Source organism: Vicugna pacos, chromosome 13 (genome assembly GCF_048564905.1).
Source record: "Vicugna pacos chromosome 13, VicPac4, whole genome shotgun sequence".
Lineage (NCBI taxonomy): Eukaryota > Metazoa > Chordata > Mammalia > Artiodactyla > Camelidae > Vicugna > Vicugna pacos.
Window position 1 is genome coordinate 44,454,772 of NC_132999.1, and position 23,065 is coordinate 44,477,836.

General features: G+C 45.4%; 1 protein-coding gene across 2 annotated transcripts; it reads left to right on the plus strand.

Annotated features, from left to right (window-relative positions):
- The first annotated feature begins 5,211 nt into the window (after positions 1–5,211).
- AK2 (adenylate kinase 2) lies at positions 5,212–22,502 on the plus strand. 2 transcript variants are annotated; one of them, XM_006196946.4, is made up of 7 exons: positions 5,215–5,437; positions 11,756–11,881; positions 13,599–13,709; positions 13,838–13,932; positions 18,139–18,211; positions 19,392–19,587; positions 21,627–22,502. In XM_006196946.4, the coding sequence occupies exons 1-7, from the start codon at positions 5,339–5,341 to the stop codon at positions 21,629–21,631; spliced, it is 705 nt and encodes a 234-aa protein (XP_006197008.1). In that variant the 5' UTR covers positions 5,215–5,338; the 3' UTR covers positions 21,632–22,502. The 2 variants fall into 2 exon arrangements, with proteins under 2 accessions (XP_072830949.1, XP_006197008.1); XM_072974848.1 differs by lacking the exon at positions 21,627–22,502 and having other exon boundaries at positions 5,212–5,437; positions 19,392–19,757.
- Positions 22,503–23,065: the final 563 nt, after the last annotated feature.

Genomic DNA, 23,065 nt, shown 5'->3' on the forward strand with positions numbered 1-23,065 from the left:
ACATCTTCACTTTGCAAAGAGAAACTGAGGCCCAGAGAGATTAGGTGACTTGCCTGAGTCACATAAAGTGCCTTCAGCAGCAGGTACCAGAATACCACCCCCACCACACACACAAAAAAACACAAAAGTAGCTTGAGCATTAGGGGTTTATCTCCCATCACAAGAAATCTAGAGGAGGGTGACATCCAGGTGGTTTAACTGAGCAGCTCAGTGATCTGCAGATTCTAGGTCAGCTTCTCTCTGAGTCTCTTGGCTCTCCCCTCATGGCCCCAAGATGGCTGTTAAGCTAAGCACTGCATTCTCCCTCAATATCCAAAGGCAAGCAGGAAGGGATTTTTCCTCCTGGCATCTCTCTTTTTACTGGAGAGGAAAGCCTTCCATAGAACCTTCTGGAAAATTCCCATGAGTCCCTGCCTCCCCACCCTCTTCTTTCTTCCCTCACCCTCTCAAGTTGTAACTCCAGCCATGCTGACATTCTCTCAGGTCTGTACCAATTAGGGTCCTGGTGGCTAGCGTAAATAGTGAAGGAGTTTATTGAATAATGTGGGGTGTTCACAATTTCCAAACCTGGATAGGAACCAAAAGCAATTAGGCTAAGAACATAGGCAAGGACATGACACAGGAAAAGCCTGGTTGGACAGCCACTACTAGCCACCCACTGCTGTGGGACTCTCCCCTTCCTTCAAAGAACAGGCCCTGCCACTCTGCCTCTCTCCCTCAAAGGTCAAAGTCCTGGGCAAGAACATCCCATTGGTCAAGCCTGGTCATGTGCTCATCCCCTGGTTGCCAGGGAGGCAGGCAAGAGTCCACCCTATTAGCTTCTGTAGGTGAAATGTGGCTGTTTCCCGCAAGCCCTTTACAGTATAGTATTTCCACGACATAAGAGAGGCATTCCTCTGCTGAGTACCTTGCTTCCCCTCAAATTGCCATAGTCTCTCTTGCGTCCAGACCATTCCCTTTGTCCCCTCTCTCTTCTCTAGGCAAATTCTCCTCATTCTTGAGATTTTATCTCTCTTAGATGTCATTTCCCCTCAAGTCTGGGCTAGGTGCGCTTCTATTGTGTCCCCACTAAAGCCTGGACTTCCCCCAGCGTATCCTCCGTCATTGTACTGAAATCACCATCTTTTCTTTTTTTTCCCCCACTTGACTACAAGTTCTATGAGGGAGGAGACCCTACCCTCCTTGTTCACCACTGGATCTCCAGCACCAAGCACAATACTAGGCACATAATATATGCTCACTAAATGTATATTGAATGAATCAAGTAAAGAACGAATAAGATGAATATTAATGGCACCACCATTCCCCTAGTCACCTGGCCCCAAGACTGGGACATTCTCATCCCCATCTGGTCTGGTGTCAAGTCCCATTAATTCTATCTCCATTGTCCAGTCCCTCATTACCTTTCTCTTGGCCTTTGCAATAGCTCCCTGTGGTGGACATCTGTCCTTTCTGTATGTCCAATAGCTTTCTCCTCTTATTTTGGAAGTTGTCATTTGTTTTTGGCATCTACTTCTCCCATTCTTTGCAGTCTGAGGGAACTGTCAATCAAGGTATTCACCACCTTTGCCAAAGAGTGAACATGAGATCCAAGCTTTAAATTTGGGTAGAATGACACAGATATTTTTAAAAACAAAAATGAGCTCAGTCATTCCAATGGTAGCATCCATGAGAAATTGTTTATTAGGTGTTGGGATAGCCTCACCCAAGTTTAGAACCAAAAGAGATAGTTGAAGACGTATTGCAGAGGGAGATCAGAGTATCAGCTTTATTACTGATAAAGTTTTTGGAGATGTTTTGTTTTTGTTTTTGTTTTTGTTTTGGGGAGGAGAGGTAATTAGATTCTATATGTATTTTTAAATTAATTTTTTATTTTGTTTTATTTTTTAGTGGTGGTACTCGGGATTGAACCCAGGACCTTGTGCCTGCTAAACATGCACTCTAACGCTGAGCTATACCCTTCCCTGAGAAATGTACCTTTAGGTCTGATTGACATGTGGGTTTGCTAATGCTGAACCCCCAAATTAATCTTTTCTACCCAATCTCAGGCAGAGTTGGAAAATCATAGTTTTCCCTGTGAGGGTCAGACCCTGGAAAATTTAGAGCACGCAGGAAGAGAGGAAAAAAGCATGGTTCTTGTGGGCAAGTAGATCTGAAAGAGAAAGAAGGAGGAAGAGCTGAGTTAACTCTAATCATTCTCCCTAAACTCACCAATCAGAGCGGTCACTCCTCCTCCTCTTGGGAGGATGGATGAGTGAGGAGGTGAGGTGGGAAGCAGAGTGTTACTCTAAAAGAAGTCCCTTCACATGGAAAAAGCTGGAGGAGGAAATAAACATTCCCCTAGGCATTATCCCCTTGTTCCTGTTACCTAGATTACCCAAAGCAGCTCTGGGTCCTGCCATTCCTGAGGCTGTGGGTTATACAACTGTTTCCTCCCAATTACCTCCTTTCTTGCTTAATGTAACCAGTCTTTCTGTTGCCTGCCTCCAAAGAACATGTATTAGTTTCCTACTGCTGCTGTAACAAATTTGGTGGCTTAGAAGAAAACAAATGTATTATCTTACAATTCTAGAGGTTAGAAGTCCAAAATGGGCCTTATTGGACTAAAATCAAGATGTTGGCAGCTGTGTTCCTTCCAGAGGCTCTAGGAGGGAATTTTTTCCTTGCCTTTCCAGCTTCAGAGGCTGCCATGATTCCTCTACTTGGGGTCCCCAGCCAGCCAGCCATCACACTGCTCTGACCTCTGCTGTGTCACCGCATCTTCTCTGGCTCTCCTGACTCCCTTTTATCCTTATGAGGACCTTCGTGATTATATTGGGCCCATCCAGATAATCCAGGATAATCTCTCCATCTCAAAATCCTGAACTTAATCACATCTGCAAAGTCCACTTTGCCGTGTGTGGTAATATGGTCACAAGTTCCAGGGATTAGGATGTGGGCATCTTTAGGGGGCATTATTTTGTCTACCGCAAAACACTGACAGAAATATTTCTTAGCTTATCTTTCATTCATCTCTTTCTCTCCTCTCCAATCTGTCCTGCAAGTGACCTTTATAAAATATGAATCTAATTATGACTATCCTACCTAAGAAACTTCCTGATTCCCCAAAGTCCATTGAATAAAACCCACAGCACACCCTACTCTCTTTCACTTTTGACGGTTTGCTCCAAATGTTCCTTCGGCCTGAAATGTTCCACCATCCCAAAGCCAAATCCTCTGTAACCTTCAAGATCCCTCTCACAGAAATCTCCATGATCCCTCCAGCTGGAACCCAGCTGCACTGTGAGTCCCACATCTGTAGAAACTGCCTGTGTTATCACCTGGCAGTACTGGGTACCAGCCAGTCAGACAGATCTCACTTTTTTGTGCCTTAGTTTCCTCTATTTAAAAAAATGCAGTAGGGGAGAGGATAGCTCAAACGGTAGAGTGCATGCTTAGCACAAGGTCCTGGGTTCAATCCCCATTATCTCTTCTAAAAACAAAAAACTAAATAAACCTAATTACCTCCCCAACCAAAAAAAATGCAAATAATAAAGTAGTTACCTCATATACAGTTTGTTGTGAGAATTAAATAAGACAATGCATATAAAGTGCTTAGCACTGTCCTGGCATGCAGTACCAATAATAGGTAGATAATAGCAGTTACTATTAAAATTTAATAGTTGAGCAAATAAATAAATGAGGTACTCTCTCCTTCCCCAGGGCTATCAATATTCCCTTTATGATCCTTAGTATGCCCAAAGACTAGGATATTTTTTTTAAAAGTGAGCGAATATACCTGACATTTGTGTATTTATGTGTAATCTGATTTGCTTTCTCTCCTGGAGGCTCCATGCATGGTTGGAATTGAGGGTAGAAAGGAAAAGCTGCTCCTTTTGCCCCTTGTCCGGTGCCCTGGGCACATCAAACCTCCATAAACTCTGGTCTTCTTGGATTGAAGTGAATTCTGGGCACCAGAGGCTTCTACTGGAGAAAATGCACTTGCTCCCTACCTTCATCCTCACTCCCATGAATCCTGTGGTTTCCGGGGCACCAGCTTGTCATTCCCAGTGTTCATTGGGACTCTGCTACTGTGTGGCTTTGGGCTGATCACTGTATATCTTCCTGGAAAATGGGCATAACAATCTCCGCCTCCTTCGAGGTCAGGGACCTTGTGGAAGTCCAGTGTGGAGATGAGGAATGAATGTGAACTTCTTTGGGGAGGTAAAACAGAAAAGACCAAGCTGAAGAGATAGCAAATTCATATTCAGGATGTAGAAAATGTATTGCGACAAGCCTGTGGGGAAACATAATTGTTTCATAATCACACCCTCGACTAAAGGTCCAAAGGGGCCCTTGGGGGTGGTCTTGCCAGGACCTCAGGGATTGCTTCATGGAGGGTGTAGATGAAACTTTCACACACCAAAAAGCTGTCCAAGAGAAGGTCATCTCTTTTGAGAAAAACTACCTTTTCCTGACTTAAAAAGGTTGATCTGTTTATGGCAGAATTCATTATAGAACTTTCTGAAAATATAAAAATGCACAAGAAGGGGAGAAGCTCCTGTAATTACGCTATGCAGAGATCACCCCTTGCAACAAACAAAATTGGGATTTTTTTTTGTAACTGCAATTTTGTATACTGTTTGGCGAATATTTTCCCTTGTGATTAAATATTTTAAACATGGGGGGATTCCAGTACACAAATTTGTTACAATTTATTTAACCAAGCTCTTAATATTGAACATTTAGAATATTGCCTTTTTTTTTCTTTATTTGTTTTGGGCTTTGGGGGCTGTTACAAGTGCTACACTTCCTATCTTTGTTACACAAATCGTTTTGTATGTCCTAGATTATGTCATTTGAGTTCCTGGAAGTGGGATTGCTGGGCCAAAGGATATTTGATACATATTTGCCAATTTATGGTCTAAGACTGATTTTACCCATTTATATGCCGACGGGCAATCTTAAAATACTTCATCGGAGTTGCCGTTGTCATTAACTGTCAAAAACCAACCTAGAACTCCTAGGCGGGTCTCGGTCTTGCTTCACTTTTTCCCGCCCACTCCGCACACCCGCCTCGAGCCCCACCCCCTGCCTCCTCCGTCCATGATGGCCCGCCCCTTCCTTACTCCCTCACTGGTTATGTCCAATCGAAAGGCGTCTTCTCCAGTTTTGCCACGTGGTTGGTAAGGTGAAATGTCGATCACGCTCAGGGACGAGAGAAGCAGGCTGACGGACGTGACGACGGACCAGCGTGAGCGGCGAGCTGGGCATGCGTGGCGTGCGTGGCGCGCTGCCCTGGAAGCGTTGAACCTGCGAGGTGTGCGGGCGAGTTGAGCGGTGAGAGGCTTCGGCAGCCATGGCTCCCAACGTGCCCGCGGCCCAGCCGGCCCAAGAGTACCCTAAAGGCATCCGGGCCGTGCTGCTGGGGCCGCCCGGGGCTGGCAAGGGTACCCAGGTGAGCTGCAGGGCCGGGCTGGACAGCGGAACCGGTGGAACTCCAAGGTCGGGGCGGCCGGCGGCCTGGGTCACCCTGGAGCGAGGCCGCGGGCTGAGGCCTGGGGGCGCCCTGGTTGGCATATGGGGTTCTGGCAGGTGTTTGAGGGAGGGTCCAAATTGGAGGTTGAGGGAGTCTGAGTTAGGGTTAGAGTTCTTGAGGGGTCCAGGCTTGAGGTGTCGTGGTAAGAGATCTAAGAACTGATTAGATCCCTTAAGAGGTTAGAAGCTGAGAAGACTTGAAGGGTAAAGACTGCAACCCGAGTGGAGGCAGGGACCCCAGATTACCTGCGATTTGGGAGGGAATTGTCAGGCACTCCGGGTAGGGGTACGTTTCGTGTAATGATTAATGACTGAGGGAGCAGGAGCATCTCCCGCACGTGGGGTAAAGTGGGAGGTGGCCTGGGCCGATTAGAAGTACTGCTAAGGGAAGTGGGGTCTGACCTGCCTGAGCCACTTAAGCTGGGAGTGTCTCAGTATACCATTAAGAAAACAGGCCGAGAGAGGTCAGATAGCTTTCCCAAGTTAGCAAAATTGACTTCATGGAGCCTGGAACCTCAGGAGCCACCGGACTCTGGGTAATTGGAGTCTGAAGTTGCTCTCTGCCCTAGCTGACTCTGGGGCCTCCTTTGGCATCTGGGACTAATGGGCCCATAGAGCAAGGTTGAGATTTATGATCTCTCTTAGGATTCAGAAGCCCGTTGGTTGAATTACCATCAATATCTTCTACCTGCCTGACGTTTGGCATTGCCCCCGCCTAGGGGGGCCTCAGGTTTTTGCCTGTTGTTAGGATCTAAAGAGGGAATTCCTGAAAATCTGAGCTCCTAAGGGAATGGGGTTCTAGGGGACTGCTTTGTGTCCCCCCTTCTCTTCCTAGCACTTGCAAAGATTCCAGAGTCTTGCCAAACAAACCATATGTCTTACTCCTCGGGACTCTTGTGACTCTCCAGCACGTTACTTGGCATTTGGTGGGGTTACTGGATATGGATGAAGATAAATTCACATGGGTAATGAGGAGAAGAGAAGTCTGAGAGATTCAATTCATTCCTGTTATTTTGCTTTTGGGCTCTGGCCACTAGGTCAAGATAGACCACTTTTCCTTTTCTCTCTATAGCCAACATTGATTTGCCCTTGGGGCTCACTGTTACCTAATCCCCTTGTCCTCAGAAATACTGAATTCTCCTTTCTGTTGCTACCACCCTCAGTTATTAGGTAACCTGCAGCCCAGGAATGTTTAATCCCAAAGTCTGCAGACTTTTGCTGTGAGTGACTGAGGTAAACAAGGTAGCTCAAATGCATCGATTGTTTTTCCTTCGTTCATATTGAAGTTAATAATTTCAGTAGTTGTGAAATGGACAACCCATCCCAGTGCTGAGACAAGGGCTTTATAGCTTTGTAATTTCTGTGCCTCAGTGCTCTCACCTGAAAAATGGGGATAATGCTTACCTGGCTCATTCAACTTTTCATGAGCACCAAACACTGGAGATAGACCAGTGAACAAGACTGATAAGGTCCTTGCCCCCCCTAGACCAAAATTTCATAAGGATATTGGAAGATTGTTATTATACATGTATAATACATATGTTGATGGCAACCTGGCACATAGTAAGTGTTCACTAATTATCGATTCCCTCATCTTAGTAGCATATCCCCCCAAATTTGGATGTATCTCTATGTAAAGGTTGATGTATTCAGAAAGTTTTGAAGAAAATTATACCTGATTGCTGATTTATAAGGGTGTATATATGATGGGAGTTGGTCAGAGAAGGCTTTGTGGAAGTAGAGGAGATGTGATTAAAGCTGGGACTTGAGGAAGGAGTAAGATTTACATAAGTCGCTTAACCTCTGTACACCTTTCTTTCCTTAACTGGAACAGTAGAAATCCTGGTGGTTGTAGTTTTATGGAGTTAAAAAAAAAAAAGTGTTCCTAATTCAGAGCTTGCAGAATGGCAGCCTGCAGCAGCCTGCAGACACACCCCAACTTTTTATCATGAAAGAAAACAGGATGGTGTAATGAGCCCCCTTGCACCATTATCCAGCCCCAACTAACATCAGCTGGTGGCCATTCCTTCCCCATCCACTCTCCCTCCACAAGTAATTTTAAAGCAGTTCCCAGACATCGTAACATTTCATTTGTAAATATTTCAGTGTATATCTCTAGAAGAGAAATTCTTTTTTTATAAATAAGCACAATATCCCCTTAAAAACAATAATAGCAGTAAAAGTTCACATTTCCATTTATTTGTCTCACAAATGTGATCATTTCAAGTGTCTTTTAATTTACAGATTCCCCTTTTTTTCCTTGCAGTTTTGTTTGTTTTGTGGAAGTTATTTATCCTAGGAGTATCCTCTTTCTGGGGATTTTTTATTGTATCCCCATACCGTATTTAACATCTTCCTCTTTCCTCTCTCTTTCCTGTAAATTTCCTGTAGTTTGATCATACACCCAAGCAGACCCAGGTTCAGTGTTTTGGTCCCGGTGCATCACAGGTGATGGCGTGCTGTCCGTTTGGAGGCACATCCTGTCAGCTTGTCTCTGGTGGTTAGTACCTGGGTCCAGGAATTCACTGTGGATGGCAAAATGGTGGTGTTCTAATGATCTCATTCCCTTTTCATTTATTAGCCGAAGTACTTCTATAAAGAGAAACTTCTCACCTACTATTTGGTATGGTTTGTATAATAAAGGCAGGTTAAATACTTGATTTATTCCTCTTATTTGTCAGCTTTCAAAATAATAAGTTGACCACACAGTGTTTTCAGTTGTGAAGTTTCACTTAAAAATCCAGAGCTCCCGTTTCTCTTGCGAAGTCAGATCTGGTGGTTCTGGGCCTCCATTCAGCGTGGCATACAGCTGAGTGACGCTGCCACTTAAATGGTCCACGTGCTCTCCTGTCCCCTGCATAGCCCTCTTCGCTGACTTTTGCTTATATTTGACCCACTTCATATGTGTTGCCTGCCTGGTCCCCATTGGTAAATGTTTGCAGTCTTTAATATAGAATTCCTAGTGCCTAGTACCTGCTCAGTAATGTTTGTTTTCTTCACCACTAGTACTTCTTTTTATACCTGCATAACTCATAATACATAATATTTTATCAATTTCATGTTGGCATGGCTGAAGTAATCTGTTTTTAAAACTTCTTATTTTTAACTAAAGTAGTTAAACATTTTTAAGCTACCTGCTTTTGAAACATCTAGAACACTTGAGTTTGTTATTTTATTTAAATAACCTTACTTCCCTGTCTCCCTTTTTGGGTTGGGTGTTCCTGCAGTGTGGCCAAAACCAAGATGTGTTTCCTGTTTCCTCTGCCAGCCCCTTTCACAATTCCTTCCATGTGTCCCACTGACACCAGCTCTTCAAGGCCAGCACACTTAGGGCATCAGCTGCCGTCTTACAGGTCAGGCTCTGCCAGTTACGTCAGTGCACAGACACTCACAGCCCAAACACAACTTTGTGGGACCCACACTCTTATTCCCCCTTTTACAGTTAGAGAAACTGAAGCTGGAGGGGCTTGTTCTCTAGGTTGCAGGGCAAGTGATTGGCTGATCTTGCATCTGAATGACTCCAAAGCTCCTGCTCCTGCTGCTCTCTGTGGCCCTGGGTTTGATTGTCTCCTACCCTGTGGATGTTTTGTTGACTAAGTTCAGTGCTAGAGATGCAGAGCAGCCTTTGCCCTCTAGGGGGTGTAATATCACAAAGTAGTCACCCTTTGCTGGGTTATGTGACAGATGCCCCAGCCAAAGACTTTACTGTGTCATCTCATTTAGTCCTACAACTCTAGGAGTAGGTCCTGTTGTTATCCTTGCCTTTTTACAGATAAACTGAGACCCAGAGTCTATATCCTGCCCCAGGACATAAAATAGCAAAGGTAGGATTTGAACTCATGACTGATTCTTGAACAGCATCACTGTTTCACATTGTTGCTATCAGTATAGGTGTAGAGGCAGAAACAAATGTGCATGTAAGCAATACATGCTGGTGCAGAGCACCATGCAGGAAGTGTCAGGTGAGTGACTAACAAATGCTAGGGTAGTTTTGGGATTAGACCAGGAACCATAATTTGTTGAGAGTCTTCCATTCTTCCTCCTACCTACCGAGTGATGGTAATAATATATCCAATTTATAGATGAGAAAATAGTCTCAAAGAATCACTGGCCCGAGGTTACATGGTAAGTTAAGAGCCCTGTGAAGTAGACATTATCCCCGTTTGACTGGTGAGGAAACTGAGATTCTAAGAAGTTAAGTAGCTAGCCCAAGGTCACACAGCTGTTGAGTGCAAGCAGGGCTCCTGTGCAGATCTGTCTGACTCCAAAGTTCATGCTCTTAGCAGCCTACCTCATTGACTCCCATGCAGCCGGCAGGAAATGAAGGAGTCAGTCTTCCACCATGCCGTGTCGTCCCTCTGGGAGTGTTTTTCCATGCAGCCGTAGGATCCATTCACCTGGAACAGCACAGAAGAGTCCTGCGATTTGGGGTGATAAAAATAGAATGGTTAGGTTTTGTGCTAACAGCTCTTCTCTGGTGTTTCGGTTAGCCTTTCCCCTCGAACAAGCCTGACCTCCAAATTTTCCACCCAACTTAATTTCAACAGCCAAGAAGACAGATAGGCAGACAGGCACAGCTCTCTAGGTTTGTGGCCACTGTGCCAGCCTGGAGGACCAGAAGGTTTTCTATTGCCAGAGGGCCCTGAACTTTATTGGCTTCCCAAAGTACAGTTTTTAGTACCTCAGTGTTAAAAAGCACTTTTTACTGTACTTCTTCATATTGTGCCAGTTTGCTAAAGCTGTACCTTGTGAAGTTAAAACTTTAAAAGTTTTTTGTAAAAGTTACAAAGTATAGTTTTTAATACTTCAGTATTAAAGTATTTAGTACTTTAATCCCTGGCTTCCATTTTGCTATGAAGTCAGTTCTTTGATCGAACTGAATCAGTCCATGAATCACAAACCAGCATTTGTTGCACTGAGCCCCATCTATTTAACTTTTATCGTGTGCACCTAAGGAAACTCCCAAAGAACTGGTCTGAACAAGGTTCCGACCCTGCTTACTTCACAAAACAATTGAACCAGAAAACTAAGTATTAGGCTCCTTGAGCTGACTGTATTCCTCATGAGTTCTGGATTCTTCTTTGCCGCCATAAAAGCAGCGTTGAGCTGTCCGGAGTCTCTTCCTCTTCTAGTCTTCACTCTGTTGTATAGTCCACCAAACTGAGCTCATCGAGGACAGGGCTGTATCTCTTACGCATCTGTTTCCCTGGCTCCCAGCAGGGTTCTTGGAAGAGACATCCCAGTAAGTATTTTCTTTCCATAGGAATTAATAGGGAATTAGAGCAGGGTAAGGGTAACAGCTAAGGCTCACTGAGCACTTACTATACGCCTGGCCCTGCATATGTTGAACTCTATATAATCTCATCAACCCAGTGATATACATATTACTACTATCTCCATTTTACTTAGAGGAAATTTAAAATTTAGAAAAGTGATATAATTTTTCTCGAGTCACATATCCAGTCTGATGAATCTGGTATCTAAAACCCAGGCAGTTTGACTCCCACGCCCACGCTTTTAACCAAAAGGCTGTACTGCCTCCTAAAGGTACTCGGCAAGTACTTACTGTTTGCCAGGTGCTCTTCGTGTCTGTCACCTGATCCTCACAGCGACCTTCTGAGATGGAGCCTTTTCGCCTTCATTTTAAACAGATGCAGAAACAGCCTCTGAGAGGTTAAATGACTTGGCCAAGATAATGCAGCTCCCTAGTGACAGGGAAGGAGAAGAACCGAACTGCGTACTGCACTGGCCCCAGCTGCCTCCCAGGCTAGTGGCCACAGTGCTTGACAACCACACGTCCGTTCCTTCAGCAAATGTTCATTCCATGCGTGACATGCCAGGCGTCGTGCCAGGTGCTTTATACACATGAACTCATTTAAACTCCACAGCAGCCATGTGAAGGGTTGATATTGCGATTTCTGTTCTTCCCGTTTGTAACGAGGAAACTGAAGCTTACGTGTCACTAGTGTGTCTAGTGGAAGTAGTGATAATAGCTGATACTTGTGACGGCTTCCTGTGTGCTAGGTGCACTGTTTTAAATGCCTTACATGTATTATCTCATGTAATTTCTTACTACAATGCTATAATCATATATTAAACTATAATATAAGGTACTTTTATCCCTGTTACATTTTAGGCATTTGTCAGAGTTCACACAGCCAGTAAATTCACACCCAGGCGGTCTGACTCCAGGACCTACACTGTTAACTTTATCTTGTTCTTTTCTTGCCCTCCACAGGCACCCAAATTGGCTGAAAACTTCTGTGTCTGCCATTTGGCTACTGGGGACATGCTGAGGGCCATGGTGGCTTCTGGCTCTGAGCTGGGAAAAAAGCTAAAGGCAACTATGGATGCCGGGAAGCTGGTAGGTTCGGGGGTACCAGTGAATATTGATATTCCTCAGAGTCTAGATCTGCACTGCCTGGTAGAGTGGCCACCAGCTACGTGTAGCTATTGAAATTAATTTTAATTTAATTTAAAATTAATTTCCTTAGTCTCACTTGTCTCATTTCACGTTTTTGCTAGCCAGCATAGATACAGAATATTTCCATCATTGTAGAAAGTTCTGTTGGACAGCCCCACGCTATAGGGTGTTTTAACAAACTGGCACATTATATGACCTTTTGCAGTTGCAAGTTGCTTGGTTCATTCTGAATTTATGGCACTTATTTTGTTCACAGTACTCTTGAGGTTCCTTTGTGCCAGCACATTTTGTAATGTACCCATTTTTTAAGGCCAAAAATGAAACTGCCATCCCTAGGCCAGAACTCGAGGGTGTATTCAGGAGACGACTAAAGAAGTCACAGAGTGTTTTTAATCTACTTTTGTGATTCGGTGTTCTTTGCCTCTAATAGAGGAGTAGCTCAGCAGTTGACGAAAGTAATCCTTATTTGGGGAATATAATAGCATTTTCTCTTGTCTTTAGTCCAGTTGACCTGATTGGACAAATACAATTTATTATCTACTAAATCTTCTTTGATTAGTGCCAGAGCTTAACTGTAACTGAGTTATTCTGGGACTTGGCCTTGGGACTCACCTTCAGAAGTTTTGTGCTTTGCTGTCTGGTCTTTACATAGCTTAGAATGTTGGTTGGGGAGGGTGCTAGTTACTTCTGGTCCAGCTTTGAGATCCTGGAGCTGGAGCAGCCCTGCCTGCGCGCCCACCTGCCTCTTTTCTCCTAGCTTTCCCTTCATGTTAGTGAGGCCTTAAGCCAGAAACCTAGGTATTTTGGACTTTGCGTCTTGGTGAAAGGTCCTGCACTGAGAAAGCACTGGGATGTGGCAACGAGATGACTTATCTCCAGCCTTCATTTAGTTGCAGAGCTTATACTATGTCCCCAAGTTCACAGATGGTCCCAGGAGATAAGAGCGTTAGCTACCAAAATGGGCAGCCTTCGCTGTGATGCTGGCAGGGAACCTTTCTTCCAGTGAAAGCCCAGGAGGAAAACCAGTTTGGGGAAGGCTGGAAGGATCCTCACTGGGGTTTTTAAGAGAAGCTCAGAGACGGGTTGGGCTGGCTTCTTAGTTCCTTGGTTCTGACCCAGTCTTGCCAGGTCAGTGAACTTCTCTGTTGCTTCATGTCTAAGATGGCTTGGGTCACTTTACTGTTAACCTGATCAAAATTGGGGAACAGATAAAAGTTAGTGCCTTTCTACATTCTGGTCAACCCCATTCTCTCCTGGAGCCGTCCCCAAGTAATCTCTCAGCCATATGCCTTCACTTTGTGGTGTCTTGAGGACAGCTGATTGCTGAGAAGCTGTTATCTGATGGTTAGGGCTCTGACTAATGGCCAGAGAGGTTTCCTGGTAGGGCGGCAGGCACTGGAATCCTCTTTTCTCATCCAGAGTATTGGAACACAGGAGAATCCCAGGGGAAGAGAATGTGTATATGGCAACCAGAGAAATAATCATGAAACTGCATCTTCCAAACGAAGTCACTCCATATTTTCTCTTATTTTTGCATTTTTGGGATCAAGAAAACATGCAGTTTAATAATTGGGTTATACAGAGACAAACTTGTGGCCTTGGAATTGGTCTAATGTCACCTAATTAATGGATTTAAACTTTTGTTTTTGACTTCCAGGTGAGCGATGAAATGGTCGTGGAGCTCATTGAGAAAAATTTGGAGACCCCTGCATGCAAAAATGGTTTCCTTCTGGATGGCTTCCCTCGGACTGTGAGGCAGGCAGAAATGGTGAGCGGCTTGGTTTTGTATTACCATCGCGAAAAGGCGCACTCTGGCCCTTTATCTCTTCATTCCTTTGAGGGAAATGGGTCTGATTGAGCTCTGGTAGCTTAGGTGGGCCACACGCTCTTTTACAGCTTGATGACCTCATGGAGAAGAGGAAAGAGAAGCTTGATTCTGTGATTGAATTCAGCATCCCAGACTCTCTGCTGATCCGGAGAATCACAGGAAGGTATTTTTCCCCTGAAGATCCCTAGTTTTCATGCTTCCACGGGAACTGCTCTTGCCTAATCCCAGCCATGAAGCTTAGTGCCATTTTATCATGGCTTGGTCTTATTTGGTGCCTTGGGACGGGGATGTGGACAGAAGAGCAAGGGGTCTGAAGTCTGGCAACAACTCAGTCCTCTCCAGCCTTTTAACTCTGACCCTGGGCAAGTTTCTTAACCTCTCTAAGGCTGCATCCTCAGAGTGGGGTTAATAATCCTGCTTTGGGGAACCCCTGTGCGTGGTGGATAACATAATGTGCGTAGTTCAGAGCCCTGCTTTCGTGGGCACTTCAGAAACGCTGAGCTCTTTACATGTGTATCTCCAGTGTAGTGCTTTTTAAATCCAATTCCAGTTGGAGTTGCCATACCTTGCTGTAGGCTTTTTATTAATTATAAAAATAATAGGACCATCTACACAGAGTTTAGAAAACTGAAGAAAAACTTGCTTAAGGTCCAGCCACCTTAGCAAAAATCACTGGCTTTTTTTGCATGTACATTTGTTTAGAAGTGCTTGTTTCTCTATAGTAGTCAACACTGGATGCTTCTGCTTCAGCAGTTTGTTCTGAAAGAATGCCACTGCTTTAGGCTACAGTGTCCTCTACCCTCTTTCACTGTCACTCTGCCATCTGCTTTGTGCCCTCCAGAAATATGTGCGAAGCTCTCAAGCACTAATAGACCCCCACATTCTTTTCTTTGTTACGGGCTATAGCTTTTTATCCCTTCTTCGTTTTAATGGAGTCTCAGAAAGGTGGTCAGCCTACCCTCTTGAACCAGACATCCGTGACCATTGCTTTTAACTGGAGCCTATTTCACAGTAGACGAACCATCATTTACTTAATTGTTCCCCTGTTGTGTATTTGTGTTTCTTCCAGTTGTCCACTGTTAAATTGATGTTATAACTACCATAGTACATGTAAACTTTTGGATTTAGTTGGGAGAGAATATTTCCCTATTGTAAATTTTATTACTTTGATTTCCTAATGAGGTTGAACTTTCTTCCATGTGTCTTCAGTCCATATCTTTAAGGAGAGAGGCAGACCTGTAAACAGACAACAGAGTGAGTGTTAGAGGTGTTTTCCTCGAAGGCTTTAATAGATACAGTGGGATCCACCTTATATTAATTTTGTTTTCAAAGATCCAGTTTTCATGTTTCCAGCTGTCCCATAGGCTCCTTCAAGCAGGAAGTTTTGCTTCTTTGCATCCCCACTGGCACAGAGTAGGCAAAGCTGATATAGTCCAAGAAGCAGTAGGATTGACAAGACAGGACATCACCAGGGCTAGGGTCTTGGATGTGCAGGGCAGATGTTAACAGTAATGGGTGACGCTAGGGGCCTTTGATGTTATTGGCCCGGCTTCCTAAGTGCCTGCCTTGTGCACAGCACCAGGCTCTGGGAGCAGAGGACCAGGAGAGGATATAGAAGAACAATATGCTGATGCCCATCTCTGACCTCAGAGAGTCTATAAGCCACACATAAAACCTGGGCTGTTAACTGCAGTAGGAAGTCCAGTAAGAGAGCCTGGGGGCAGGGAGGGAAGGCTGGCTAAGAGAGGTGTGAAGTCAAACTTGACCTTTCTGGATAGAGGGGATCTTGCTGAGGCTTTCCCAGGAGGGAGTAGAGGCAAGAATGAGTTTGGGTTGGGGGAGGGGCTCTAGCTGGGGCTAGTGGCAGATGTTTGTCCAGAGTTGGAGGAATGGCCGAGGCTGCGTAGTAGAATGAGTGTGTGGGGAAGGTAGACTTGGGGCTTCACTGGGGAAAGTCTGCCAGGTGAAGAGGGTGGATGTGACAAAGAGTCAGGAGTGCTGGGATGTTCTTAAGCCACTAGGTGTTGTGGCAAATCCAGCACTCTGAGAACAGTTGCTTGGTCCTGGCATACAGGCTAAACTGGGAGAAAGGAGAAACAGACAAGGACCCCACCTAGGAGCCTGATGTGAAGTGATGGAGGCTTTTAACTGGGGTTGGCTGGTGGGGAGCCGAGAGATTCTGAAGAACAAACTACGGAATTGTTGTAAAGGGAACAAGACTCAGTCTCTAAATTTGATGGTGAGTGGTGTGGTGTGGCTCCCTTTCCCCACAGAGAAGGAAACAGAACAGGCCAGACTGGTAAAGGTGTTTATCCAAGTTCATTCTGCATGTCAGTGGTAGAACTGGCACCAAAAGCCTGCTTTCTGTCTCCTGGTCCACTATGTTGATTGTTGTAAGAAAAAGAGACAGAAACTAGTTGGTTTAATATGGATCTTTGTTTAAATCTGATATGAAAAGGACCCCACTGTAAATATCTTCTGAATTGGCTCTGACTCCACTTCTAATAATGTTATGGGTTATTATTTTATTTCTTGCATAAATGTGATTGGTGGTTTTGGGTTTTAACCTATTCAGTGTTGGCTGTCTGGTATCATTAACCTAATGTCTTGTACCATCCCCATTTTGTGGATGAGAAAACAGGTGTCTGAAGTGTCACCCTTAAGGCAGCAAGCAGTGGCTGTAGCATCCCAGCATCCATTTCCACCTCCACATCCAGGCCAGACCTAGTGGCTCATAGAGCTGTTTTGGTTGGTACTTGAGACCAGACCCATTTTGCGAACTTGAAGATTGGACTTTCTTTCATTTCCCTTCTAGGGAGTGAGCCTTGCATTCCTCTTAAAGTGATGTTTGGGAGTGAGGAAGGAGCAGATGGCTGAGGGAATCTGAGAGTGAGCAAGAGATAATGTCGAGATGTGGAGTGGAGAGGGTTGTGTGTGTTGCAGCCTGGCTGCTATGTGCTGTGTGCTCTCCAGAAGGTGAAAGAAGCCTGGTCCACATCTGCTGCCCCCTGCCCTTCCCAAAGAGAGAGCTGCAGCGGAGCCCAGCAGCTTCCTCTCCCTGCATCTCCCAGTGGATGTCATTTCCCAGTAGGTGCACCAGAGGAGCCCCTCCAGCAACTCAAGTGTAGGAGAGAGGGCCCAACCTTACGTTACATGATTGCAGGCAGAGGCCCATTCAGTATAATGTCTTCATTCTACCATCACCTTGCCCCCCATGCTGTAAATGGGACCACCGTACTCTATAAATGGCTCCCCCAAAATATGCTGTCGTTAAAACACAGCATCACATTTTACAAACGTGTGTGGCTTTGATAGTCTAACCCAGACTTTCCCTTCTGATGCGCCGAGATATTGATCCCTCAGCCCCCAGAGCAAGCACCCCAAGTACTTTTTCTGTGCATGCCAGGAAGTGGAAAATGTTGGGAAGCTCTGGTCTAACAGAGCTTCATGAGGAGAACAGCCATCAGTTAAACAAGCAGACCTTGTTTGGCATAGAAGTGGAAAACCACACGAACTCAAGTGGGCCCTGGCTCCTGAGCAGTGTTTGGCCTGCCTCCTTCCCTTAGGTTTTTGGGGCTCCTGTGGTATGGCCACCGCTAGCTGGGAACATGGGCTTGTTGCTTCAGGGGACACAGCACAGATGCAACTACCAGCTACATCTTCAGTGCCAAGTAAATGCTTCTTCTTGGGCTCTTTATTCCATGACTTGTTTAATATGTCATTTTTCATGATGCTTTGAATGTTGCCCTCTGATGACTGGGCTCTCTGTACCTGTGTGGTCCCAGCGTCGTCTAGTGGTGTCGGCATCCATAGCACATGTTTTTCCTGTAGCTCCTTTCTGGTTTTATAACCAGACTAGGTTAGAAAATAAGGTTAGTTTCTCTGTCCCCCATAGCACTTTGCCCAGATCTCTGTTAAAGGATCACCACATTTATTGTAGTTCGTTATTTCCACATTTGTCTCCCCGTCTACTTTAAGCACTGCTTGTGAGCAGGAATCTTGACTCATTGCTCTGTAGCCCCTGGATTCAGCTTAAGGCCTAAATCGGACTAGGCCCTTAGTAAATTCTTGCTGAATGAATGGGTGAGTAAATGAATGGCTGTGTGAGACCGGCCCCACAGTGCCTTCTCTCAGTCCTGAATTAGGCAGTTGTGTTAGCATCTTCAGCCACTCAGTTTAACACTGAGTCAAAATAGAAAACATAACTCACTCTGGCATAAGCCCAGTTATTTTCCTAAGCAAGAAAAGCCTATAACTGGGTTCTCTGCTGGGTTAAAGTCCTTGCATCCAGTTTCTCTGTCTGTGCTTGTCATCTTGGAGACCGCTGGGGTTCAGGCAGCCTCATTTGTGTTCATTTGCTGTCTTTCAGGCTGATTCACCCCGCAAGTGGCCGTTCCTACCATGAGGAGTTCAACCCCCCAAAGGAGCCCATGAAAGATGATGTATGTAAACCCAAGACAGGAAACTTCCTTTTCTTTCCTTCCCCTTTCTTCCTTCACTGTCTTTCTCCCCACTTTGTTCTTTCCATCTTCCGTTTATTTCTACCAGTATTACTGACTTAACCGTGAACAATAACACTATCACATAAATCACACGGGCTGTGGCTCATCTATAGTGTCTCACCAAGTGTCTTATTGCTTGACCTTGAGGTCACTACCAGTGCCACCTACTTCGCAGGGCCGAGTTTGTACCTGTCTTTTGTCCAGAGCAGCCCTTTTCTGGTATCGTGGCAACCTAAATAAATGGTCAACTAATCAGGAGAAGAGCTGCTGGGAAGCCCCTAAGTAGAGCCAGGGTGGGGAGAATAGTACTGAAGAGAGTTTTGTGGACCAGCCCTGCTTCAGAAGAACATCCTCTCTCTCTAGTGACTCCGCCGTGCCCTACAGATTCAGAAGAGCTTGGCTAGGTTAACACGGCCAGGTTCTTACGACAGTCTTCAATCTCTTACAGATGTAAAAGGGCGGATCTCACACATGCTCACTGTAACATTTGCCATAAATTGTCCATTTCGTCTGTTTTAGAGCACGTGGGCTACAGTAAGAATTTCCTGGCTTTACCTTTGTCATATGAGACAAGTTCATCAGGTCATCAGGTCATACAGGTTCCAAAGCCATCGTCAACTTGGTCACATTTCACAGAGTTGGTAATTCTGCATGCTCACTTCACTTACCACTTTCAGAATGTTGATGGCTGACAGCTCAGTAAAAACACTGAATACTTAGGCAACTGAGATCCTAAGTGTTAATGCAGCTCTGATTTTGATGTATTCTCCTGGTCTCAGGGGCTTCTGTCTCCTTGTTTCTGACTCTGGAAGTGTTTGTCTTGGAAGCTGAACAGCTGAGCACAAGCTGTGAGAGAAAGACTGTGCCCATCCCCTTCTCTCAGCCCTTCCCTTGCAGCTGCTGTTTCAGTCTCCCTGACGTCTCTGGACCAGGTGGTCTGCTCCTGGGACCGACTTGCTGGGAGTAGTGAAGTTCTTCATAGCTCTCTGTTGGGGAGGGTCTAGATTGTCTGTCTTTCCCTCTGATGGACTTCAGGTTCAGACAGCATCTCAAATTTGCATCTGGCTTAAGGAGACCTTGCTAAGAATCCTGGCCTTTCATTGCCCCCTCCTGGTCTCAGGTCACCGGAGAACCTTTGATCCGCCGATCAGATGATAATGAGAAGGCCTTGAAAATCCGCCTGGAGGCTTACCACACTCAGACTACCCGGCTGGTGGAGTACTACAGTAAACGGGGGATCCACTCGGCCATCGACGCATCCCAGACCCCTGATGTCGTGTTTGCAAGCATCCTGGCAGCCTTCTCCAAGGCCACATGTAAAGACTTGGTTATGTTTATTTAATGTTGGGTCCAAAAAGGAATTCTTTCTTCTTCCTATCCCTGTTGAGGAAACGGGTGGGATTGGCAGAGCAGGCAGAGGGAAGCTTCCTCAGGGCAGCAAGAATATCATTTGATGTACTTATTAAAAAAGCACTTGCTCCATCTATCTTTGGCGTGTGTGCAACTCTCATCTCATCTGTGTGTATGTGCGTGTGTGTTGATGTAAGTACGTGTACACTTTCCTACTCTAAGTTATAGGCGAGGTTGCTTTACCAGCTGTATAGTTTTTTAGCCATACTTTTAATTTTATTTGTTGACCAAAATAAACTAACTCAGGTATCTGCCAGGTACCCTAGTTCCCTGGTGTTTATTCTGTCTCTACCAGATAACTGGAAGCTCAGAGTCACGTGAAGTCAGGCAGAGCCACAGTTCCTAATGACAGACTGTTGGCTATAAATTCCACTTGTTTTCTCACCCATAAAGAAAAGCCAAATGAGTCAGTGTGTGGACAGGGATCATTAAGTTTTTTGCCCTAAATGGAAGGGAAAAGGCACTTACATTATAGATTCCAGAAATTACTGGGAGAGGGTATCACCATAGAGAGATCTAAGCCAAGTTGGAATATTTTTGTGATCTGCATCGTGATTCTGTAAAGTAGGAATCATTTGGAACCTGTGTTGAATACTGGATTCTTGCCAAAGAATTAACCAGGTGAAAGGTCCTTTTGAATTTAGAGTGTCTTTTGAGTATCCAGGGTGAGCATCTGAGAGCAGCCAGTCCACTTCCCCAAAGAGAGACCAGGGCAGGTTTCTTTTTAACATTTGCCTCTGTCCCCAAATGTGAACAAAACAGTGATCTGAGGGTGATTTATTTTTGGATCATTTTGATTAGAATTTATTCAAACCCAGTCTCTCTGCAGGATATGAAACCCAAATCAGATGTATCCATTTTAAACTCAACCCTCTCCCTTGCAGATCCAATCCTTCACCCCTTACAGTATGATGGTGATGGCCACAGGTTCCCCGAGAAAGGATCACCCCAAAATAAGATCACCCATGACACTAGCCAGCTTTTATTATTCCTAACCTCATGTCCCCAGCTGTTAAGCATTCTCTGGGGTCCATGCTGCGCCTTTCGGTCTCTGGTTTGATTTGTCGCAAACAGATGAATTAACAGACTGCTGTGAGGGACCACGGAAACAGCAGCCTCTGGAAAAACCGTTAGAAACTCAGTGGCAGGTCCAGTAAATAATACCACCTGCCGGGCATAATGTGCTGACTCAGTGCAGTGGACGCTGAAGTGCCCAGTCCCCACCTGGCCTGAGCTCTCCTGCTACCTAAGGGACCTCCAGCGGGCTTGTCCTCTGTCCGCCTGGAAGCCGGCTGCGGGTACGTGGCCGTCCTGCGTCCCTCTTTGTCCGCTTCGAGTGAGTGTCTGCTGGCTCTGCTCTGCCTTGTTTCCATGGCTGTAGACTAATTCCACCCGTTCTTAACGGAAATCCAGTCTGGCGTGGGGTATTTCTAGGAAGCACATGACTTCTGGGAATGGACAGGGAAAGGGAGCGAAACCAAAACTATCTGCTGTGTCTACAGGAATCTGGGCTCCTGCTCTGGGTGAGGGTGGCCTCATGGATCTTAGAGTCGACTCCCCTTTGCCTGGGGACAGTTGCAGGCACTTGGCCTCAAAGTTGAGGTCCTTGAGTGTTTGCTAATTGAGTGTGCATGATCCTTGCTCAAATATTTGTCATCCATCAATATACATTCACATGTGTGCACACGTGTGTGTGATATTTGGGCTGCCGGTAACAACTAGAAGATCATGGGGAAATCATGCCCTTTGGGGGTGGTTAGGATTCAATTTTTGCTTCATTTAATTCCAGAGCCTTAACCTCAGCAGGCATGAGAGCTTTCACCTGGCAGAGAAATGTCCAGTGTTTAATACATTTGGTTGCTGGGGCGTGCATGCCAACCTTCTCTGATATTTACTTGGTTTTTAAAAACCCATTTTGTTCTCTCTTGTTTCCTCTCTATTTCAGCCTAGTAACAGAAGGCCAGGCGAGACTGCACCACTGCTCATCACCCTGCGGCGTGATCCCTGCTCTTAGGTGCTGGGCAGAGGGGAGGGGTGGTCAGGGTGAGGATGGAGAGGGAGGACTGGGAAGAGCAGCAGTGTTGTAGTGAGCGATTTCTTTTACAGAGAGTAGGAGTCTTCAAAAGTATAAGCAAAGGGGAAATTTAATGTTTTAAAACACCGATTGGAGGGTATAAATAGAAACAGGGAGATGCAGCATTCTTTCTAAGGAATCATGTTTTCATTTACTCTGGACTGGTGACAATATTTTTTAAAGCCAGTGCCCTAATACCTCAGCTTTTATCAGAACCTCTTGCCAGCCCAGGAGTGCAGGAAATTAACACGGCTGTCCTGCCTGTCCTGTCGCTTGAAACAGGGTAGGAGTTGACTACTAACCCTGGTTCCCTACTGTGAGATCAAGCTGTCATCTCCACACTTGAAAGAGATATGGAGTGTGTTCATGAGGGCAGTGGCTCAGCAAATCAAGTTTACTGGAGTCGTGCGGCAGGTGGGGCAGGCTGGTCTCGCTCCCTTCCCGACTCACCACTGATTTACCAGCACACCTGCTCTCGTGGGTAAGCTCTTGGCAGCCACCCAGCACATGCCACAGTCCTACACTCTTGCCTTCCTCCATCTATGATGTGTGAAGAGACCCTTTTTAATAAATGAGCAAGTGTCCTAAACAACATGTTCCAAAGATTATCCTTCCGATCCTCAAATCCTGTGACTGGGATCACTCAACAGCACTGTGATTTATTATTTCCAATGAGGTGCCTTTCTTAACTGTCCAAATGCTGCCTTGTTTGGCCCCTAAATCAATAAAGTGTGTTAAAAATTTGTATCCCCTGTTATGGCATTTTTTAAGGGGATCTGGGCTAGAAAAATGACATTGAATTCTGGATCTGACTTGGAAGCCCTTTCTTGTGACTGGAAGCCGTGAGGCAGGAAAGTCCAAGTGTGTATTCATACGAAGAGCCTGTACCTTATTGACCTCCTGCTCATATACAGGATTTTCTTGAGCCTGAAGACAAGGAGCTTGGTCTAGTGGAGACAGCGCTGTGCTTGGAGTTCAGGGGATGTGCGACGAACCACAGCCAGTCATTTACTCCGTTCCTATTTCCTCGTCTGAACAAAAGAGACTGGCAGTACCGCCTCTTCAGACTCATTGGCAGTAAATGAAGTTTATAAGAAGAAGCTTTTTGCTTGGTGCCTGGCATGCAACAGACACTAGATAAATGCTAGTTGGATCCAAATATACACAGAAAAATAGCTGCTTCCTGCCGGGCTGGATGGTTGTTGAGCGGACAGTTGTCTACAGCCTAGAAAGCCAGTGCTTCTGATCCCTAAGCCAGGGATTTGGCTGCCTTTTCAGCTGCCTCTATTATTCTTGGTTGCTTCTTTGTA

Excerpts from the sequence above, each read along its gene's own strand:
- AK2 (XM_072974848.1), top strand. The coding sequence starts at position 5,339 with ATGGCTCCCAACGTGCCCGCGGCCCAGCCGGCCCAAGAGTACCCTAAA. Across the intron at positions 11,882-13,598 it reads CTATGGATGCCGGGAAGCTG|GTGAGCGATGAAATGGTCGT; the intron begins GTAGGTTCGGGG and ends TTTGACTTCCAG. Across the intron at positions 13,933-18,138 it reads ATCCGGAGAATCACAGGAAG|GCTGATTCACCCCGCAAGTG; the intron begins GTATTTTTCCCC and ends GCTGTCTTTCAG.